The 19193-nt window shown below is 45.8% G+C and overlaps 1 protein-coding gene across 1 annotated transcript in view; it reads right to left on the bottom strand.

Moving 5' to 3' along the window:
• Positions 1-19193, bottom strand: part of NUP133 (nucleoporin 133) — a 95287-nt gene that overhangs the window by 22155 nt on the left and 53939 nt on the right. Inside the window, exons 14-21 of the mRNA XM_068116003.2 lie at positions 9435-9529; positions 9116-9340; positions 8872-8994; positions 8532-8631; positions 1495-1743; positions 1228-1361; positions 713-871; positions 405-540 (exon numbers count right to left, since the gene is read on the bottom strand). Of these exons, the coding sequence (XP_067972104.1) occupies positions 405-540; positions 713-871; positions 1228-1361; positions 1495-1743; positions 8532-8631; positions 8872-8994; positions 9116-9340; positions 9435-9529 (1221 nt within the window). The remainder of the gene's footprint in view (positions 1-404; positions 541-712; positions 872-1227; positions 1362-1494; positions 1744-8531; positions 8632-8871; positions 8995-9115; positions 9341-9434; positions 9530-19193) is intronic.

The following is a 19193-nucleotide window of genomic DNA, read 5'->3' as shown; positions in this document are numbered from 1 at the left end:
ACAAACTGATAATAATGTCCCCCATTTGCCAACATTAAAATGATATGAGGAGGTAAACCGATACGACTTAAACCGATCATTAATTGTATTGGAATTTATTTTTGTACAAAAGTTGTTCTCGACCATATCAGAAAAAAATCAAGAGCTTCAACAAGTGAACTTGTAGCCATAACAAGGGCAACGATTCACCCAAATCTACTGGGTTCGACACTTGTTGGCGGCTCGCATGCAGCAAACCCAAGCTTTTGCAAAAGTGAAATATGAAAGGAAACATCATTTTTCCTAAACATTCTATCAATAAAATTGTAACATGGATTCTAGGATTAAAGTGTTTACACAATAGGATGGGAGCTTGGGAAGGAAAGACTATCACAATAGCTTTACTTGCCCTGCAGTTTCCGTACCCTCTAAGGTTTCATGGAGCTCCTCTGCAGGAAGGTCAGAGGCAAGAGCTGTCAACTTGCTAAGGCTTAAAAGAGTTTTCTTCCGTGAGAAGTACTTCTTCTCTTGGCTCACCATGTTCCGGAGAGTTGAGGATGCCTGGGAGGGCAAAAAGCTCGCTTGCATCAGCTGAAAGACAGCCATATTTGCACGATACAAAATGGAGATTTCACAAATGAGGAGCAACTCCAGTTTACTCAAAACAAACACCCTTAAAAGTCTAAGGCAGTGCATGTTGAGGACTGCCAATTAAGAAGATCGGTTGGCACACCTTGCCGTATCTCTGCGTGTGGATGTCGTGGAGCCAACCGAGATGCTCATGCGCCTGAAGAAACCTGGCTAGTTGGGAGTGCTGAGCGACAGGCTGGTTCAACAGCTTCGATCGCTTGCCCTCTTCCATGTACCATCGGAACAGAAACTCAGAGAAATTCTGCAACACAAAACTTGCCAATAAATTTAGACGTATATCACCAGATTGATAATAAGTGCAAAGTTTAAAGGTTTTCTCCATCTTTGGACGCACACTTGCCACACTGGAGTGGTCTTTGAGAATTAATTACAATGTGGAAATAGCCAGAGCAAGACATCGTTCATAGTAGCCTGGTTTATCAAAAACCTCACGCCTCCGACATACAAGATCCACATCAAATTTGAAGCGGTGGGGAAAAAAAAAAAAAAAAAAAAAAGTTTTGAAGAATTTCAAATTCAAATTTGAAGCGGTGACATACAATTAAATTGGGGTACAGATAAGGGTGAAGGTAGGCATTTAACGAGTGTCTCTCGCACCTTGTCGGCAAACTGGTCCAAGTACCGCTGCAGTCTCGTTTGGTCATCCATTTGCTCACATAGGCGAACAAGCAAATCAAAGTCACAGAACTTTTCTGCCAGCACCGCAACCCTTTCATGCTGTCCCAGAGACACTGTTTAAAAAAAAACCAAAAAAAAAAAACCACACATTGTGGCATCACTGCACAGGAAGCATCCCATCTTCTGACAATATAACCACAGCATAAAAATAATGGAAATTGCAAAATAATGGAAATTGCAACGCACAGTAGGGCAAAAGTAGCTCCGAGCGGCGTTGTGAATATTCCGCCTCAACTGCTACGTGCCGCTCTTGGCTCGATGGCAGGAACTCTGTTAACCATTGCAACTGGCTCACATAGCCCTCCAGGCAGATGTCGACCAAGGACACTAGCTGGTCGAGGAGGGAGCATCGAGATAAGCCGTCCACCTCCGGATAGATCTGCCCCAACACCAAGTCATGCTGCTTGCATAGGACATTGCGCATTATCTCCTTTTCTGCCAGGGAAGAGTAAAAAGGCACAATTGTGTTTTGATTAGTGGACTATTGATTCAATTATTGCTTGGAATCAAACAAATGGTTATATGAACACTTGGCTTCCGGTTTGGGAATTTTCACACATGCAGGTGAAATCTGAGATTCCCTTTTCCACCTCACGAAAGCTAGGTTTTCCGAACTGGATTTCTCTCGTTTTCATATTGCAACTTCATCTAAGTGTTGTTGTTCTTATATACCGTGCATTATTTCATGTTGAATCATACGTTGTTTGTACTATATATTGAATTAGCTTTGTATTGTTCAAGGCCTAACAGCCTCACTTCAGATGGAAAGCATGAAACCTATGTCTTTGTGTCCTCGTTTTGCTTTCCTCCTCCCAAATATCTTACTTATACCTCCTCAACGTTATCCTACTTTTCTTCACGCTTAAAAAAGAAAAAGGAAAACATAACACGCCACGCACCAAAACCTTCCCCTTGCACGCCACACACCCAAACCTTCCCCCTGCACGCCACGCACCCAAACCTTCCCCCTGCACGCCACGCACCCAAACCTTCCCCCTGCGTGCCACGCACCCAAACCTTCCCCCTGCACCCCACGCACCCAAACCGTCCCCCTGCGCGCCACGCACCCAAACCTTCCCCCTGCACGCCACGCACCCAAACCTTCCCCCTGCACCCCACGCACCCAAACCGTCCCCCTGCGCTCCACGCACCCAAACCTTCCCCCTGCGCGTCACGCACCCAAACCTTCCCCCTGCGCGCCACGCACCCAAGCCTTCCCCCTGCGCGCCACGCACCCAAACCTTCCCCCTGCGCGCCACGCACCCAAACCTTCCCCCTGCACCCCACGCACCCAAACCGTCCCCCTGCGCGCCACGCACCCAAACCTTCCCCCTGCACGCCACACACCCAAACCTTCCCCCTGCACGCCACGCACCCAAACCTTCCCCCTGCACGCCACGCGCCCAAACCTTCCCCCTGCACGCCACGCGCCCAAACCTTCCCCCTGCACGCCACGGGCCCAAACCTTCCCCCTGCACGCCACGCGCCCAAACCTTTCCCCCTCCACGCCACGCGCCCAAACCTTCCCACTGCACGCCACGCGCCCAAACCTTCCCCCTGCACGCCACGCGCCCAAACCTTCCCCCTGCACGCCACGCGCCCAAACCTTCCCCCTGCACGCACGCGCCCAAACCTTCCCCCTGCACGCCACACACCCAAACCTTCCCCCTGCACACCACACACCCAAACCCAAACCTTCCCCCTGCATGCCACGCACCCAAACCTTCCCCCTGCACACCACACACCCAAACCTTCCCCCCGCACACCACACACCCAAACCTTCCCCCTGCACCCAAACCTTCCCCCTGCATGCCACGCACCCAAACCTTCCCCCCGATTATGTAAAATAATCCTTCCTCCCACAGGACGTCACCGATTCCTTAGCGTCTCTCCCCGGTTATTGTCTCCCCCAATTTGATAGGCCTGAACTGGACCTGTGCATATCTGTGTATTTTGCTAAACGTGTACACGGTGTCGTCGTTGATTAATGTATACGTGTAAACGTTAAAATCTACTAAGTTCCAACAAAAAACTTTAGTCCATTTATCGAAGAGTAATTACATCACGTTCAACAAAAAGAACAACTAAAACAACAACAGGTAAATGTAGTCATTACGTTCCATTTATTTTGCAGCTTTAACTGACTAATTAATCCGTTATGAAAAAGAGTAGCCTTGTGTTAGTTTAACACGGCTGGTTTAAAGATGGTCTTGATTTTGAGCCCTCATTGTGCCGTTGAAATAATACCAGATGGGCTGACGCAGCCTGTCATCCTCGGAGGTCGACAAAATGAGTACCAGTGTACTGGTAACAGAGGGCATTGCATCAGTGGTGGCACAGACCTGCTTCCAGAAAAGGATGCAGCCAAGCAGCCACAGGCTGCATATGAACCACCACCATGAGAAAGAGTAAAGAATAACTTACTGAGAAAGAGTAAAGATGTGTACATAAAAAATAACGTTTTTTTTCTTCTTAAAGAAGCATATCAGATATGGCACTCATCTTTCAAGACAAGCATGCCGGATGGCTGTGTATTTCATATTTCCTTTAGTATCTAAAAGGCATTAATTTTCTATTCAAGTCTAAGTAACTTGATAGCAATGGCTAAAGAAAGAAACCACTAACTAGAACGGCACTCCGTAGAGAGCATACCTCTGCCTGGTTGGTCATATCACTCAATGGTGAAGAATCACTTTAAAAATTCAACGAGCTGGATCCGGATATTCAGCAAAATTGAACCGATTCTTCCTTGTCACACACATAACCTGTCCAACAAGTTTCGTCCAAACCCATCCATAACTTTTTGAGATATCCCGCAATGTATCGTTTTTGTTCCTATCTCCCAATGGTGAAGAATCACTTAAAAAATTATAGTAGCCAGATCCGAATCCGGATCTTCACCAAAATCTAATAATTTCGTCCTTGTCACATACGCTAGATCTCTGCCAAATTTCGACCGAATCCGTCCACAAATTTTTGAGATATTTTGTTCACAAACGGACAGACAAACAGACAGACAGGGGTGAAAAAATAACCTCCATCCACCTTTGGTGGTTAGCAAAGCAATAAAGCAATGGAACATGCACACATTTACAGATTCTTGTAAACGTTTATAATTTTTTGTCCATGTGCACATACATGGTCCCAGCCTTAGCCTGAACACACCCCGGTGGCAGAGTTGCACTTTACATCAATAACGATCTTACATCTGATCTCCCAACCCCCAGGAATAGCACAGCTGCGACATATCCCCTCTGCCCCCACCTCTTGTTCATCTGTATGTTGTACCATCCTCCAAACAGTGACGACTCCATCTACATCTCTCTCCCTCAGACAACATGGACAAACTTTTAACGACTCATCCCAACTCTCTCTTCTTCATATGTGGCGATTTCAATCGTCACCATGAAGCTAGGCTGGGTGTTAGTACCTCTCGCGTCAGCCATGCCACTAAAGCAAAGGACTTCTGTGACTCCATGTGACTGACTCGATCTGTAAACTTTCCCACCCGGATTTCTCTCATTGCTAAATCCTCCCTTCTGGAGTTGATGATGACAAACTTCCCCGCAAATGTCTCCTGTTCTTCCTCTGCTACAGTTGGTTCATCTGATCATATCTACTGCCCCCAATATTAAATCAGCCTGGGAATTCTTCCACAGAAACCTGCTCTCATGCACAGATTCATCCCATCTCCTCTTAAATTATCGTACCCATCTACCTGACCATGGCACACTGAATCCTGTGGTGAGGCAATTGCTCTGAAACAATTCACCTTCCCTTCCTGGAAGGCCAATAAGACAAGACCTAAGGCAATTTCAGTGCATTCCAAAAAGTTAACAAGTGTGTGTCCACTCTGAGGAGAGCCAGAAAATCAATACCAGTCCAACCTCAACTAGAGGTTCCAGGGAACCTGAACTCAACTGGTCTATATCAATATGATTAGAATGTGGCCAATTGGCCACCAGGTCACATGACCTATGATGTCATCGTTATGATATGCATCCAATCAAGTGCCATACGATACGTGGTCAAAGTTTCAACTCAATCGATCGTAAAATGAAGCCAGAGATGCATTTTAAATGTTTTCATCAAATCCAATATGGCCGCCATGTCATGTGACCTATGACCTCATAATTAGGATATACATCCGAAAAAGTGATATACTATAAGTGGTCAAAGTTTCAACTCAATTGATCAAAAAATGAAGGCGGAGATGCATTTTAAAGGTTTACATGAAATCCAATATGGCCACCATGTCACGTGACATATGACGTCACCGGTATATATACCCGTAATATATGTGTTGAGGTTGAGGTGTTGTAATCCCTGGTGTTGGGCTAGCGGCTAGAGTGCTGGCTTAGGATCCTAGGATCCTGGGTTCGAATCCCGGTCAATCGCTGAATTAACGCCAGGGGGGTTGACTCAGCCTGTCATCCTTCCGAGGTCGGCAAATTGAGTACCAGTTCACTGGTAATTCCCTGCTTGTCGTTAAAGGCGGCAAAAAGGGTTGGCGTCAGGAAGGGCATCCGGCCCTAAAACATTGCTTCAAAAAGGGGACCGAAAAACAACAACAACCACGGTTCCCGAAAAAGGCCAACCCCCGCTTGCGGGGAAAAATGGCCTCTAAAGGTGGTTTATATGTGTTGAGGTTTGTTACATACTGTCTACACACCAAGTTTCAGCCTTCTAGCTACATTAGGAAGTACCAGATTGACAAAAATTGATTTTTCAATATGGACGCCCAGCCGCACCCATTTTTGGACGTGCAACGCCCAAATGCAATCCCAAACTAGTTTATGTCTTAAAGATGCTGCATAACAAGTTTCATCAAATTTAATCAATATTTGTGACTTTTAGAGCGTAGACGTCGAATTGTTTAGACGACAGACAGACAGACGACAGACACTGGGTGTCGACAAAAACTCAGCTGGACATAGTCCAGTTGAGTTAAAAAGAAACTTTCATACTACAACAAGCGTTACGCCTAGGTCCCCCGTCGGTGAAGTGATGCGAGTTGACAAAGTGGAAGACGCAAGGTGGCCATCTTGGATTTTGACGTGGCGACCCAATTTTCAATAGCGTTCTTCCTTATGCCTAGATACACCCACACACCAGATTAGAAGTTGGTACTTCGGTTATTTTACAAGATATTCCGCTCACAAGGTTCAGACATACATGGCGGTGGCCATCTTGGATTTTGACGTGCTGACCCAATTTTCAATAGCATTCTTCCTTATGCGTAGATACACCCACACACCAGACTAGACGTTAGTATTTCATTTATTTTTCAAGATAATCAGCCATACATGGCGGCGGCCATCTTGGATGTTGACGTGGAGACCCAATTTTCAATAGCGTTCTTCCTTATGCGTAGATACACCCACACACCAGACTATACGTTAGTATTTCATTTATTTTTCAAAATATTTCGCTCACAAGGTTCAGACATATATATATATATATATATATATATATATATATGGTGGCGGCCATCTTGGATTTTGACGTGGCGACCCAATTTTCAATAGTGTTCTTCTTTATGCCTAGATACACCCACACACCAGATTAGAAGTTGGTACTTCGCTTATTTTTCAAGATATTCCGCTCACAAGGTTCAGACATACATGGCGTCAGACATACATGGTGGCGGCCATCTTGGATTTTGACGTGGGTTGCACCCACACACCAAATTTGAATGCGGTCCTTCGCTTACGCACGCACGCACGGACACACAGACGGAGGGGAAAACCATAGTCCCCCTTTCGCTCCGCGGTGCGACGGGGGACAACAAAACATTGGAAAATAAAATGGCTGACAAGATCATTTGAACATTGTCATATTTGGATTCCTTGGCCTTGAAAACATGGGTATAGAGACCAAAATTAAGTTCCGAACTATATTATTAGCCGATATATGAAACATTGAAAACTCGCATGTCGGTGATTTTGAAAAATGGCTGCTACATCCATGACAGGTCAAATCCGGTTGGGGTCCAGTTTTGAAATAAACCGTTATGAGAGATAGTAACTGTGTGCCAAATTTCATACATGTATCACAAAGTACTTTTTTTTCCCCTAACCCTCCAGACAAGTGTGTTTTGCACCTGAGAAGGTAGAGGACATTCTTTCAACCCCAGAGTCTGATTGGAACTGGACATGATGGCATCAGCTCACTTGCCCCAAGTTGTTGGATATTCTTACGGGGGCCCTCCAGGCACTGAATGAGGAGGCGGAGCCGCTGGGATTACGGGTTTCCTGGGTCAAAACCAAGATCCAGGCTTTCAATTACATATTGGATGCTGCTGTCTTGTCTGTGCCCGTTTGTGGCGAAGATGTTGAGGTCACGAAGAGATTCAATTACCTTGGCAGTGTTATTCCTGTCTCAGCATGCTGTAAGCCAGAGGTTGATAGACGTCTGGGTCGGGCCTGGGGAGTCATGGATTCACTGGATCATGGGATGTGGCGCTTTCGGTATCTATGCAGGAGGACGAAAGTCAGAGTCTTTAAGTCCTTGGTGCTTCCAGTCTTGCTCTACCGATGCGAGACTTGGACCCTTACCAAGGGCCAGAGAATGAGACTTGACTCCTTTGGAACCAAGTCTCTTCGGAGAATCCATGGCTATCGCTGGTCGGACTTTGTGTCCAACGAGCGGTTGCCGAGAAAGACTCAGATGAGATTTGCTACCTGTAATGCCCGTGAGCGTCGGCTGCAGCTGTATGGACATGTGGCTCGTTTTCCGGATACTGATCCAGCTCACCAGATACTCTCAGCAGGGAACCTCATGAGTGGAGGAGGCCAACGGGACTACCGCATGCCTCGTGGTTGTAGCAGGTTGATCGGCATCTCAAGGAGATAGGGATGGGCCAGGCATCAGCCTGGGAGATGGCCAGACGGAGGCTCCTGGAGTACCGTCGAAAAGTGGATGCGGCAACGTGTTGCTCCGGCGCATGCTCCCATACACCCATACACCCATACACCTGACCTGACTCGAATCTCAAAGGGAAACATGAAGTTGCCCCGATGACTTCATGGCGTACTTATTCTTCATATAAGGATGAGAAAGTGAAGAAAAATTATGAATGATCAGATATAGTACTTCTCGGTTTTTTAAAAAACACTTTCAATCTGAAGAACTGCCAATGGAATAATCATTGGATTTAAAGTCAAAGACACACAACACACTAGAAAGCAACACCACCACCACCACAACCACCACAACCACACCTGTCCAAGAGATGGACTCAGAGTTGGCTTTGTATTGCATGTTCGAGGCATACATGTGCAACTCCTGGTTACGGTACTGCAAAGCTTTCCTCAGCATCTCCTAGAGGACAAAAAGATAGCAATTTGTTTTGTCAATGTGAAACCGCTGCATTTCCGAATGCCGTGCCATGATGCACGGTGTAATCGGTGTATCGCAAGCATATCAAGGCACATCTTTGTGCATAATAATGTGGAAACACTTCACATCATTATTTACACCTTTTCTAGATGATGAATGGAACCCTCATAGCACTTCATAAACAATATAAATAAGCAAGGATGGAAAGAAAAGATAACTGACCAGAATAATATTGTTAACGAGGAACACCGTCTGAGTGCACTCTGTCATATCCTCTCTGCATCGCTGTAAAACGTCATCTTCTTCCTCTAACAGTACTTCAATGATGTCATCAATTCGTGTCACCTGCAATTAACGCAACTTATCCATGATGCACACCGCCACAGGCCTTCACTGTACAACCATTCATTTAAAGCAATAATTGCAAAGAACATCTGACCTGTTTCAAAGACGAGGGAATAAATACCTCTCGGAAAAAGACATCCGCGGGCGTGAGATTTTCAGGTACGCTTACGAAGCGGCGTGCGAGCACGCGACGTATCATGCGTGTGACAAGCTCGGGCTGGCGTTCGTGCTGTTGTTTCAGTGCTATGGCCGCCATCAGCTTCTCGGCGTGTTCACAGAGGAGGCGTGCCGTGCACGCACGCCCATCGTGGAGCCGCGTATCACCCAGCCTTTGTAGAATCCCACGCTGAGTGGTACGAGCGTGCAGGGGTTAAGATGACAAAAGTTCCCAACGCAAAATCACATTCTCTGAGGCACGTAAATAAACAAAGCTTACTTACATCACGCAAGAAGGTCAGGTAAACTTTGTGAGCTGTGAGCTTGTCCTTGAGCTGATGTAGCAGCAGCAGAGATGAATGACTAAAACCAGATCCCTCTACAGGGGGAGATTGGGTGTGGGGGGAGGGGGGAGTTAATTGAGTCGTGCTACAAAACGACGAGCTTACATCCTCATTCATTAAAATTCGGATAATTCTATCAGTTGAAATGAGAGGAAGAAATTGCTCATCAATCCATTTAAATGACAATTTTCATCATATGAGGTACAAGGTGGGAAAAAAAATTGCACCTAAAAACCTTAATGTCAGTCATCGGCTTGAGGCGCCAAATGGAAATCCGAAACATGAAGACTTAAATACACGATTATATTCCCATTATTCCCATTAGCCAGGCTAACCCCCGCTCTAGCAGGGACAATCTGTCTGGCCAGTGTGTGTCAGCCATGGTGGCATAATGCGCTGTGGAGCAGGAGGTGCCACTGCAAATTATTTTTATGGGGACCGCCCCATGGCTGGGACTGCCAGGGGAGAACTCGACCCAGGAGGAAGAAGGGGAGAAAGAGAGAAACCTTGCTTGAAGGAGGAAGGAGAACGACAGAGGGCACATGTGTTTATTTGGAGAGATCAGAAAGCCTCGTGCAAAAGGAGCACAAAGAAGTGGTTCGCTCTGGGGTTTTGGCAATGACCCAAGCTGGAATCACCCTGTGTTTTTGGAGGGCCTGGAGGAAGAGGACAGAGAGCAGATCAGGAAGCCTTTCTTTGGAAGCTAAAAGGGGTCCATGACGCCTAGTGGAGGCTGATCGTCGCTGGCCTTCCTCGTAATTGATCATCATGCCCTGTTTGGTTTGACTTCATCTTAGTACCTACTTGTCACTGGCTCTCATCTCGCACTTTGTTTCCAAAGCGGGTTGCAGAGTCCAGCATCTACCCTGCACAACAAAGAAAAAGGAAGTCTCGCCTGCATTGTTGTCTTGTTGTGCAAGCGGGATCTGTGGCGCCTTCAGTGGGATAGTAATTGCTTTAGGTCCATATCATTGTTCATAAGTTTGGCTGTGTGAAAAGCAAATTTTATATAAAACAGTAGCGATTGAGCGAGTGAGTTCTTGGGTTACAAAGGGATTCCGTTCCAAACAATCGTTCATACAGTAAGTAAATCTTTTGACTTTGAATTTGTAAGTTTGAATACAGTAAGCCTTTGACTCGATTATAAATTGTGGTATCAGCACACAAGTGGTGGCTATTCAACCAGTGATTTAACAAGCTCAGCAGGAGACCAACCATTACCTCATTACCGCCTTTGAAATGTGAAAAAACAAATTTAACTGACAATTTTATGCACTTGGGCACGACCAGGAAGGAGGCACAGTGGATTTTAACTTTTTAACCTCAGCAGGGGCCGAGCGATTGCATTTTCCTTTGTATTAGAGCAGCTGTTTCTAAAGCAATTCGCTAATTTAAATTAATCAGGTTTGCTTTAAAAATGTAATGTTGTTTATTGTTATGGATTCGTCACTTCCGTTGTTGTGGTTCTCATCCACTTAACTTAACTTAACTTAACTGTAAACATTTTTGGTTCCATGTACTATTATTGTTATCGTTTAAGTGAATTGGAGATAACTGTTTTCAAAAGGTAAAAAAAATTAATGTTTTAAAAAGAAACCGGATCGGGAACCGGACGAAGAAGAAGAGGAAGAAGAAGAGGAAGAAGAAGAGGAAAAGGAGGCGGAGCGAGTAAGGTGGAGCAGAAGCCGAGCTGCTTCGAGGTCTTGAGCAAACGCTGGCGAACGGGGGTCACGAGTGAACTTTGGGTTTCCTGGGAAAGGGATTCCTGCGACAGAGTTGTTATCGCTGTGACAGATCAACCTGCGTGTCAGGTTTTGCGGTTGATTCCAAAGAGAATCGTTGGAGTGCCGTTACGCCTTGAGTACGGGCCGTTGGCTGTTTTGCCTCGCGCCCAATTTTGCATCGCTCCAGGTTTTTCACCTCGCTCCAACCATTTCAACGCATCCAGCCGTTAGCCTGGTTTGCATGTGTAACGTGGATTTCGAGTGGGAATTTGTGGTTCGCCGTGTGGGGAGCCGTTGAACATCCATACCCGAAGGTGTGATTTCCCAGTCGCCTCTTGATGACACCTTTGCCCATCTTTGGCAGTGTGACTGTCAACCGAGCGGGATTCTGGTTTCGATACATCATCGTTCTGACGATCACTGGAGCGTGGATCGACTTTGGCTTGAAGCCGGGACAGAGACATTGGGAATGTTATTTTCGCTCACTTGGAGCACAGTGAGTTATATTGTATGAAACTGATGGTACCATCATAAGAATGATATATTGGTTGTACAATTGATTACTATTGTTTTTGTGCTGTTATTCTTGTGTGACCTTAACACAATACTTGTTTGTTGGTAACAATTGGTGTGGTTTCACCATTGATCTTTGACACACAGAATAACACGTCTTTCTGCCGTGACTCCTCTCGGGGCGCGGAGGTACACCGTGACCGGGGTTTGGGGTGGAGCACGTAACATTATCTTCGTGAGTTTCAAAGTAAAATAAATTTGATAACACCCGATTTCTGAGCTGTTTGCCATATCAGCACGTTTTCCAAATGACCGAGCCAAATTATTTGGACCCGTCACACGATGATTGCCAGGTGTTTTGACGAACTCAAAAAATTGGACGGATTTGGCTGAAACTTTGTGGACAGGTTTGGTGTGTGACAAGGACAAATCGATTCAATTTCGGCGAAGATCCAAATTCGGATGCGAGCTTCCCTTTCTCTCCCCCCCTTTTTTTTTTTTTTTTTTTTTTTGGTATACAAGATCGAGGCTCGTGAAAGAGCTAACATTAATCACACAAAAAGACAAACCGACACACAAAACACAAAAAACAAGGGGAGCGGCAGACAAGATGGGGAGAGAGGGGAAAGGACACAAAAGAGAGGGGGAAGAGGAGGAAGGACACAAACACAACATTTGAGAGCAGGGACATCGGGAGGACTTGGGGGGAGGTGGGAGAGGATTAAAACATATGAACACTGCAAGGACTCTGGGGTGAATTACCGGGGGTAGAAAAGATCAAGGTTTTCGATGGGGGACGATAAGAGATGGTGGTGAACAGCTGTTTTAAAGACCTGGAGGGAGGAGTGGGATTGAAGGGAGTGGGGGAGTTTGTTCCAGAGGCGGGAGAAAAGGGGAATGAAAGAGTGAAGGTGAGCAGAGAGCCTAGACTTTGGCAGTTTAACCATAAGAGGGTTGCAGGCAGATCTTGTGCGACCTGAAGGAATATTGGGGGGACAGAGCACAGAGAGAGCTGGGGGAGCAAGGCCGGAGAGGAGTCGGTAGAAGACAGAAAGACCACCAACCTGCCTGCGGTGAGTGAGTGAAAGGCCCTCGGCGTTGACTACATCGCAGGAGATTCCAATGATTCTGAAAGCTTTTGCCTCAACAGCGTGAAGCCGAGCAAGATGTGAGGCAGGAGCACCAGCCCAGAGGGGGGAACAGTATTCCATTGAGCTGCGGATGAAAGCCTTGTATGTGGTGAGGAGCTCAGGTGTGCCAAGGAAGGACTTCGCACGACGGAGGATGCCCAGTCGGCGACTGGCTTTGGAGGCCAGCTTGGAAATGTGGTTTTCCCAAGAAAGATCATGGCAGATAGTGAGACCCAAAAGCTTGAGCGACAGAACTTCTTGGAGAGGATTGTTGAGAAAGTAGATGGGAGGGTTGTCCAGTCGGTCCTTTCGGAGAGACATTGTAAGAGTGTGAGATTTGTCAGGATTGAAAGACATGTTCCACTTGTTTGACCAGTCTGTGATTTTGTCCAGGTCTGCAGAGAGTGAGGAGGCTGCAGACTGCCGATCTGAGGGATGAGGAATGGAGCGACAGAGAGTAGAGTCGTCAGCAAAGAGATAGAGAGGATTTTCAAGAGAGTCAGAGAGATCATTGATGAAGACCAGAAAAAGCACAGGGCCCAGAACACTACCTTGGGGAACTCCAGCCTGAACAGGAAGAGGAGATGAGAGAAACCCATTCAGGGCCACACGTTGACTACGACCAGAGAGGAAGTCCGCCAGCCATGCGTGGAGATTTCCATGGATACCAAAGGAGGAGAGTTTGGAGAGCAGAGCAGGGTGCCAGACCGTATCGAAGGCACGTGAAATGTCAAGGGAGACAGCTCTAATTTCCTGTTTGGCGTTGAGGACCTCCATCCATTGTTGAGAAAGCAGAAGCAGCATGTCCAGAGTAGAGTGACCAGGTCTGAAACCAAATTGATGATCAGAGATCAAGCCATTGGAGAAGAGGAAAGATTTAATATCTGAAGCAATGATGGATTCCATGACTTTGCTGATAATTGGGAGAAGGCTGATTGGTCTGTAGTTGCTGGGATCTGTTTTTTCACCTTTTTTGTGCAAAGCGGTGATGTTGGCTGATTTCCAAGCAGATGGCAGATGACCTTGAGCAAAAGAGAGGGTGAAGAGAACAGAAAGAGGGAGTGAAAGAGCAGAAGAACATGATTTTAGGACCCGTGGGCTGATGCCGTCAGGACCAGTTGCAGAATCAGAGTCGAGGGTTGACAGAAACTTTTCCACCTTGTCAGGAGGAAAGGACACAGAGTCCAGGAGCAGCTGGGTACGACTGGGTACGGTGGGTACAGAGAGGGATGGGTTTGGGACACAAGATTTAGAGGCAAACACAGAGTTGAGGCATTCAGCTTTTTCACGTGCGGAGTCAGCCGTTAAGCCATTTGAGGTGAGGGAGGGGATGGAGGGGGAACAAACACCAGAAACAGATTTGACCAGACGCCACCAGGATTTGGAAGAGGGAGACAGATAAGAGAGTTCGGTCTTGAGAATGGTGAGATATTGTTTCCTGGCTCTCCTGAGGGTGGACACACACTTGTTTCGGGCTTTGTGAAAGGAAATGAGATTTCCTTCCGTTGGATTTGCTTTCCAGGAGACGAAAGCAAGTTGTTTCAGGGCAACAGCCTCACCACAAGAATCCGTGTACCATGGACGGGAGGAAGGGTATGACAACTGAAGACGAGATGGTATAAATCTGTGCATGAGAGAGAGCAATTTACTTTGAAAGAATTCCCAGGATGAGTTGATGTCAGAGGCGGTAGAGATGGGAGACCAGTCCAGATGATTGATGGCTGCTTGAAGACCGTGCCAGTTGGCCTGAGTGAAATGCCAGACTCGTCGACGCTGAGGAGGCTCTCTGAGAATGGTCAGAGAGATGTCCACTTTGACAAGCACATGATCAGATGGGCCGATTGGAGCAGAAGAAGAGCAGCAGACATTTTCAGGGAAGTTTGTCATAACCAAATCCAGAAGAGAAGATGCTCCGTTGACTGAGATCCGGGTCGGGAAATTGACAGATTGTGTCAGTCCCAGTGAGTCGCAGAAGTCCTTTGCTGAAGAGCCATGGCTGGTGAGAGAGGTACCCACACCCAGCCAACTGGCATGGTGACAATTGAAATCACCACATATGAGGAAGAGAGAGTTGGGATGGGTAGATAGAAGTTGGTCCATATTATCAGACAGTGAGATGTAGATGGAGTCATCGCTGATTGGTGGACTGTACAACACACATATGAACAAAAGGTGGGAGCGAAGGGGAAGCCGTAGCCAAAGGTATTCCTGGGGGTGAGGTGGAGAGAGGGCAGTGGAGGGCGAGTGAGGAAGAGAGTTTTTTATAAAGATAGCAACCCCACCTCCAGGACGAGGCTCAGGTCTATCATACCGGAGGAGGGAGTAACCTGGGAGAGATACCAAGGCATCAGAGACATCATGAAGGAGGAAAGTTTCAAGTTGATATACAAACTCTTATCTCCCACTCCCTTTATTATATATTCTGTGTGTTACCTCTTACACGAGCCTAGACTTGGTATATCAATAAATAAATAAATAAATAAATGCCAGAGAAGCCAACCCATGAGGTAGGCCTTAGGCCTTAGGGCATTGGCACCCACATTATGCAACATGCACTATTGATCATAGCCGACCTGAAACATGGCTGGGATAAGTAACAATAGCAACAGCGGACAAGTGAAAAAAGTAACGTACTTTGGACAACCCCAATTTCTGTTCGCAAAGGACAATTCATCTGAAAAAGTCGATTAGTTGGGGATTTAATCCAAAAGTAGATTTTGAAATGCCAGCAAAACTGTGAATGCACATGCTAAAGGCACACTCTATGAGTGATTTTTCATTTGTTTGTTTGTTTGTCTTGTTATAACTTGAGAACGGATTAACGGATTTCAATAAATCCAACTACGGTGGATTCGGGTAACTCCCGGGAGTGTTTGTGATCCATTTTTTTTCATGGGTACATGGACACGAGTGTCAAAACTGCAAATGCCAACACTGACGTTGGCTATCCCTTCATGGAGAGCAGGATCACCCAGGAATCCTTTTTTTTCCTTTTCTTCCCCCATAGATTAGCCATCGCAGCAAAGATTGGTATTTTAGTCCAGTCAAAATGTGAATGGACCCGCCACTAATTGCAAGAGAAACGAAGTAATACTTTTCTGAGACCTTGATGTCTACTAAATATCTGCCCAAAATTATACTTAAATATATTGAGTGGAACATGGTTTTTCAGGTCCTTTCCGATTTGGGAACTTTTCGGACTACCACAATGTTTGGAAATTAATTATATGACAATATCACTCTTAATAATACACCAAATCAACTCTAAATTATTTATTTAACCATGTTTGAATACACCACCACAACTATTTGTACCCAATGTCCTTCTGTCCGTTCACAATATTTAACACGTCACTTCGTCTCTTCCATGGTCACTATCATCAGCATCCTCGAAAACGTCCACTGATTCGTCTGCATTTGCACAAATACCTCTGCACTCCCTACATGCAAATGTGCAAGGCAGCCCAAGTTTCCGACAACCACAACGTTTATCACTGCAACCACTCTTGCAAGAACACCTAACCAGCTTTAGGAGATAGTCTGGTGCTGCAGGGAGGTCAGAATGCATAGGGATCATCCTGGTGTCCATGATCCTCCATCCCCAGTCAAGCGGGTTGAGTTTGTGTCCTTTCCACTCCTGAACCTGTTGGAATACCCGTAGGCTGTGATATTTGGAAGCTGAGCTCGTGGGCGGAAGTACCCGTGGGTGCAACGATGTTTTGTTTGCTGTCACCTTAGCATGAAATTTTGCTACCCTCAATTCGTTCAAATTGTCTGATGGTTTGCCTCCGTACACACAAACCATTGCTGTCTCCTGCAGCAATGACCTCATCCTGTGTTGACTCTTTATTGCCGAAAATTAGGGCCTCTTGCTGGAACATTTCATTGTCCTTGAACAGTTTGAGTCCAGTGCCTTTGCCGATCCCAAAGACCCTTGATGTCGTGTCGCATCCCAGGTACGCATGGATGAAGAGAATGTTTTCACAGACAGTATCACCCAGAGCCTCTCTGACTTTGCCAATGTCCAAGTATTGTCTTGGATTCAATGAACCCTTTTTCGGCTCCGACATTAAGTAGAGAGTGTGCGCAGTATTCTTGCGAAAATAGTAGCACAGTAGTATCAACAAGTCAGTGTCTTCGCCAACAAGAACAGTGTTGGATTTTGAAGAGTTACAAACTGCAGTTGTTGCTATGAGTAGGTCCGCATCCCCACTCGCATGAAGCACTTCACAATGAGATTCTTCCAGTTTCTTACCAAGAATGTCTATGAATTGTTGCTTGTTCTCCTTGTTCCGAAGAAACTCTTCCTTCTTGACAGAAAGCGTCATGGTTTGAGAAAAAGATACCTTCACTGATGGTCGCTCACCCCTTTTCTGATGGGCACAGTCTTTCGTTGAGGGACCTTCACGATAGCCATCAAACACGACGATAGCATGCCCGTAATGCCTACTAACATATTTCAGGTAGCGGTCAAGAATATCCTTGTACTGTTCACCTGACTGCCACGGTATGCGCTGCAATAGGGCATCGCCATCGAGTACGTATTGTATATCGGACGGTTGTGCAGTATCGGCAGGTGCCAAGGATTTGATTGCTGAGGCTAACGCTGGCTTATTGGCGGACAGCAAGGCATATTTGGTCTCGAACAAAGATGGAGGATATGTGCATAACTCACAAAGGAGTGCTTTGGATAAGTCTCCTACTTCAGTGCCAGCGATCACAAGTCTCTGGAAGAGTAACTGAGGGTCGATATTGATGTCTCCGTCTGGTGTCCTCATTGCAGACTCTGAGTCCATAGTTATGGCTTGACCCTTCTTCTTGAAGCTGTATTCAAGCACACGTTTACCACTCATCTGGCCCAAGAGCCTTTCTCCCACAGTTTTCGCCTCATCAACATTCACCGTTGTCTGGGCAACTATACCAGTGAAAATGTTGTGAAGAGTATCGTCGTCCTGAAAGGGATCCCTCTCATGAAGAAACTCAAGCATTTTCTGGGTATCAGCTACATCATTCTTCTGTCTAGACTTTGATAGATCCTTGTGCTGTTCACTTGTCACATACATCACATCAGTGAGGTGTTGGAGGGCGTTGTTCACCTCTGCAAAGAAAGGACTAGCCATGACCCAGACTGAGCGTTGTGTCTCTGTCATCCCTCGTCCCCTGGTCAGACCACCTGATGTCTTCAGACTTCTCATAAGTACTTGTTCGATGACTAAATCTGTAGACAGACCAGCCCAGTATCTGTCGCTCCGTCGGACAACTTGGAATCCTTGGATAAATTTCTGATGTACTTCTGGATGGTCCTTTGGTAACTCGGTCATCAGTTGCAGATATATGTGCAAGCACTTTGTGTAGTGACTGTGTCCGGAAGCTGCAAGATATGGAAGCATGGCGCGCAGGATATGCAAGTGAAGCATCCAATCCCCTGTTCTTTCAGATTTCAGAAAAAAACGGATAATGTCCACCATTTCCATGTATTGTAACCACAGTCTCGCTGTCCGTTGATGCCTTATTGTATCAATCACCTGATTGATTTTGTCTCCAATGACCTACATCACCTTCGATGACTCGATGTCTGACACTGCTTGGTTACCCGACATCAGACCGTCAAACAAGTCGCCTGCATCATTGAGCTCTGCTGGAGCTCAATCAAATCTCTCACTGCAAGCGTCACTCCACCTCTCGTTCACGGCTCTCGTTCAATCTGAAAATAAAGTATGATCCACTCATTATAATTGAGTATAATTTTATGTATTTGTTCAGAGGATCGACAGGTTTCAGAAAAATATCATTTTTTTTCTCTTGCAATTAGTGGTGGGTTAGGGGTAAAAGTTCGCTAGAATGACTGGACTATTTCTGTCAGCGAAGCGACGGGTCTTATATTCTAGTAATAATGAAATAGAAACATGGCAAAAGTACAAAATTAATATTGTTGGCACAGTTTTTATGACTATTCCATCATTGCTATTTCCAAGGCCACATTTACAAATGAAAGCAATTGAACATAACTAAAAACGATTACATCACTGAAGCAAACGAGCCATTAGTCCGATGACGTCATTACAGGGATTCCGACTGCTGCCTGGTGTTATTGACAATACCACCTTTACTTTTTCAAATAGAGTTCGTAGTAACTGAAAAAAAAACAAGGGGATAAAGAGAATCCCCGGATTAAGGTATGAAATAGGAGGATGGAGATATCTTCATCGATCATTATGTAATACTTTAGGGAGTGTCTGTTGAAGCAGAGCATTACAGGTTGGTGGAGGTGTCAGGTTTGGGTAAAAAAAAAAAATTTAAACCCAAAATCATAATGCCTCAGGTGACTTCAT

Source organism: Myxine glutinosa, chromosome 5 (assembly GCF_964187855.1).
Source record: "Myxine glutinosa chromosome 5, kmMyxGlut1.1, whole genome shotgun sequence".
Taxonomy (NCBI): Eukaryota; Metazoa; Chordata; class Myxini; order Myxiniformes; family Myxinidae; genus Myxine; species Myxine glutinosa.
This window is presented reverse-complemented; position numbering and strand designations above follow the sequence as displayed.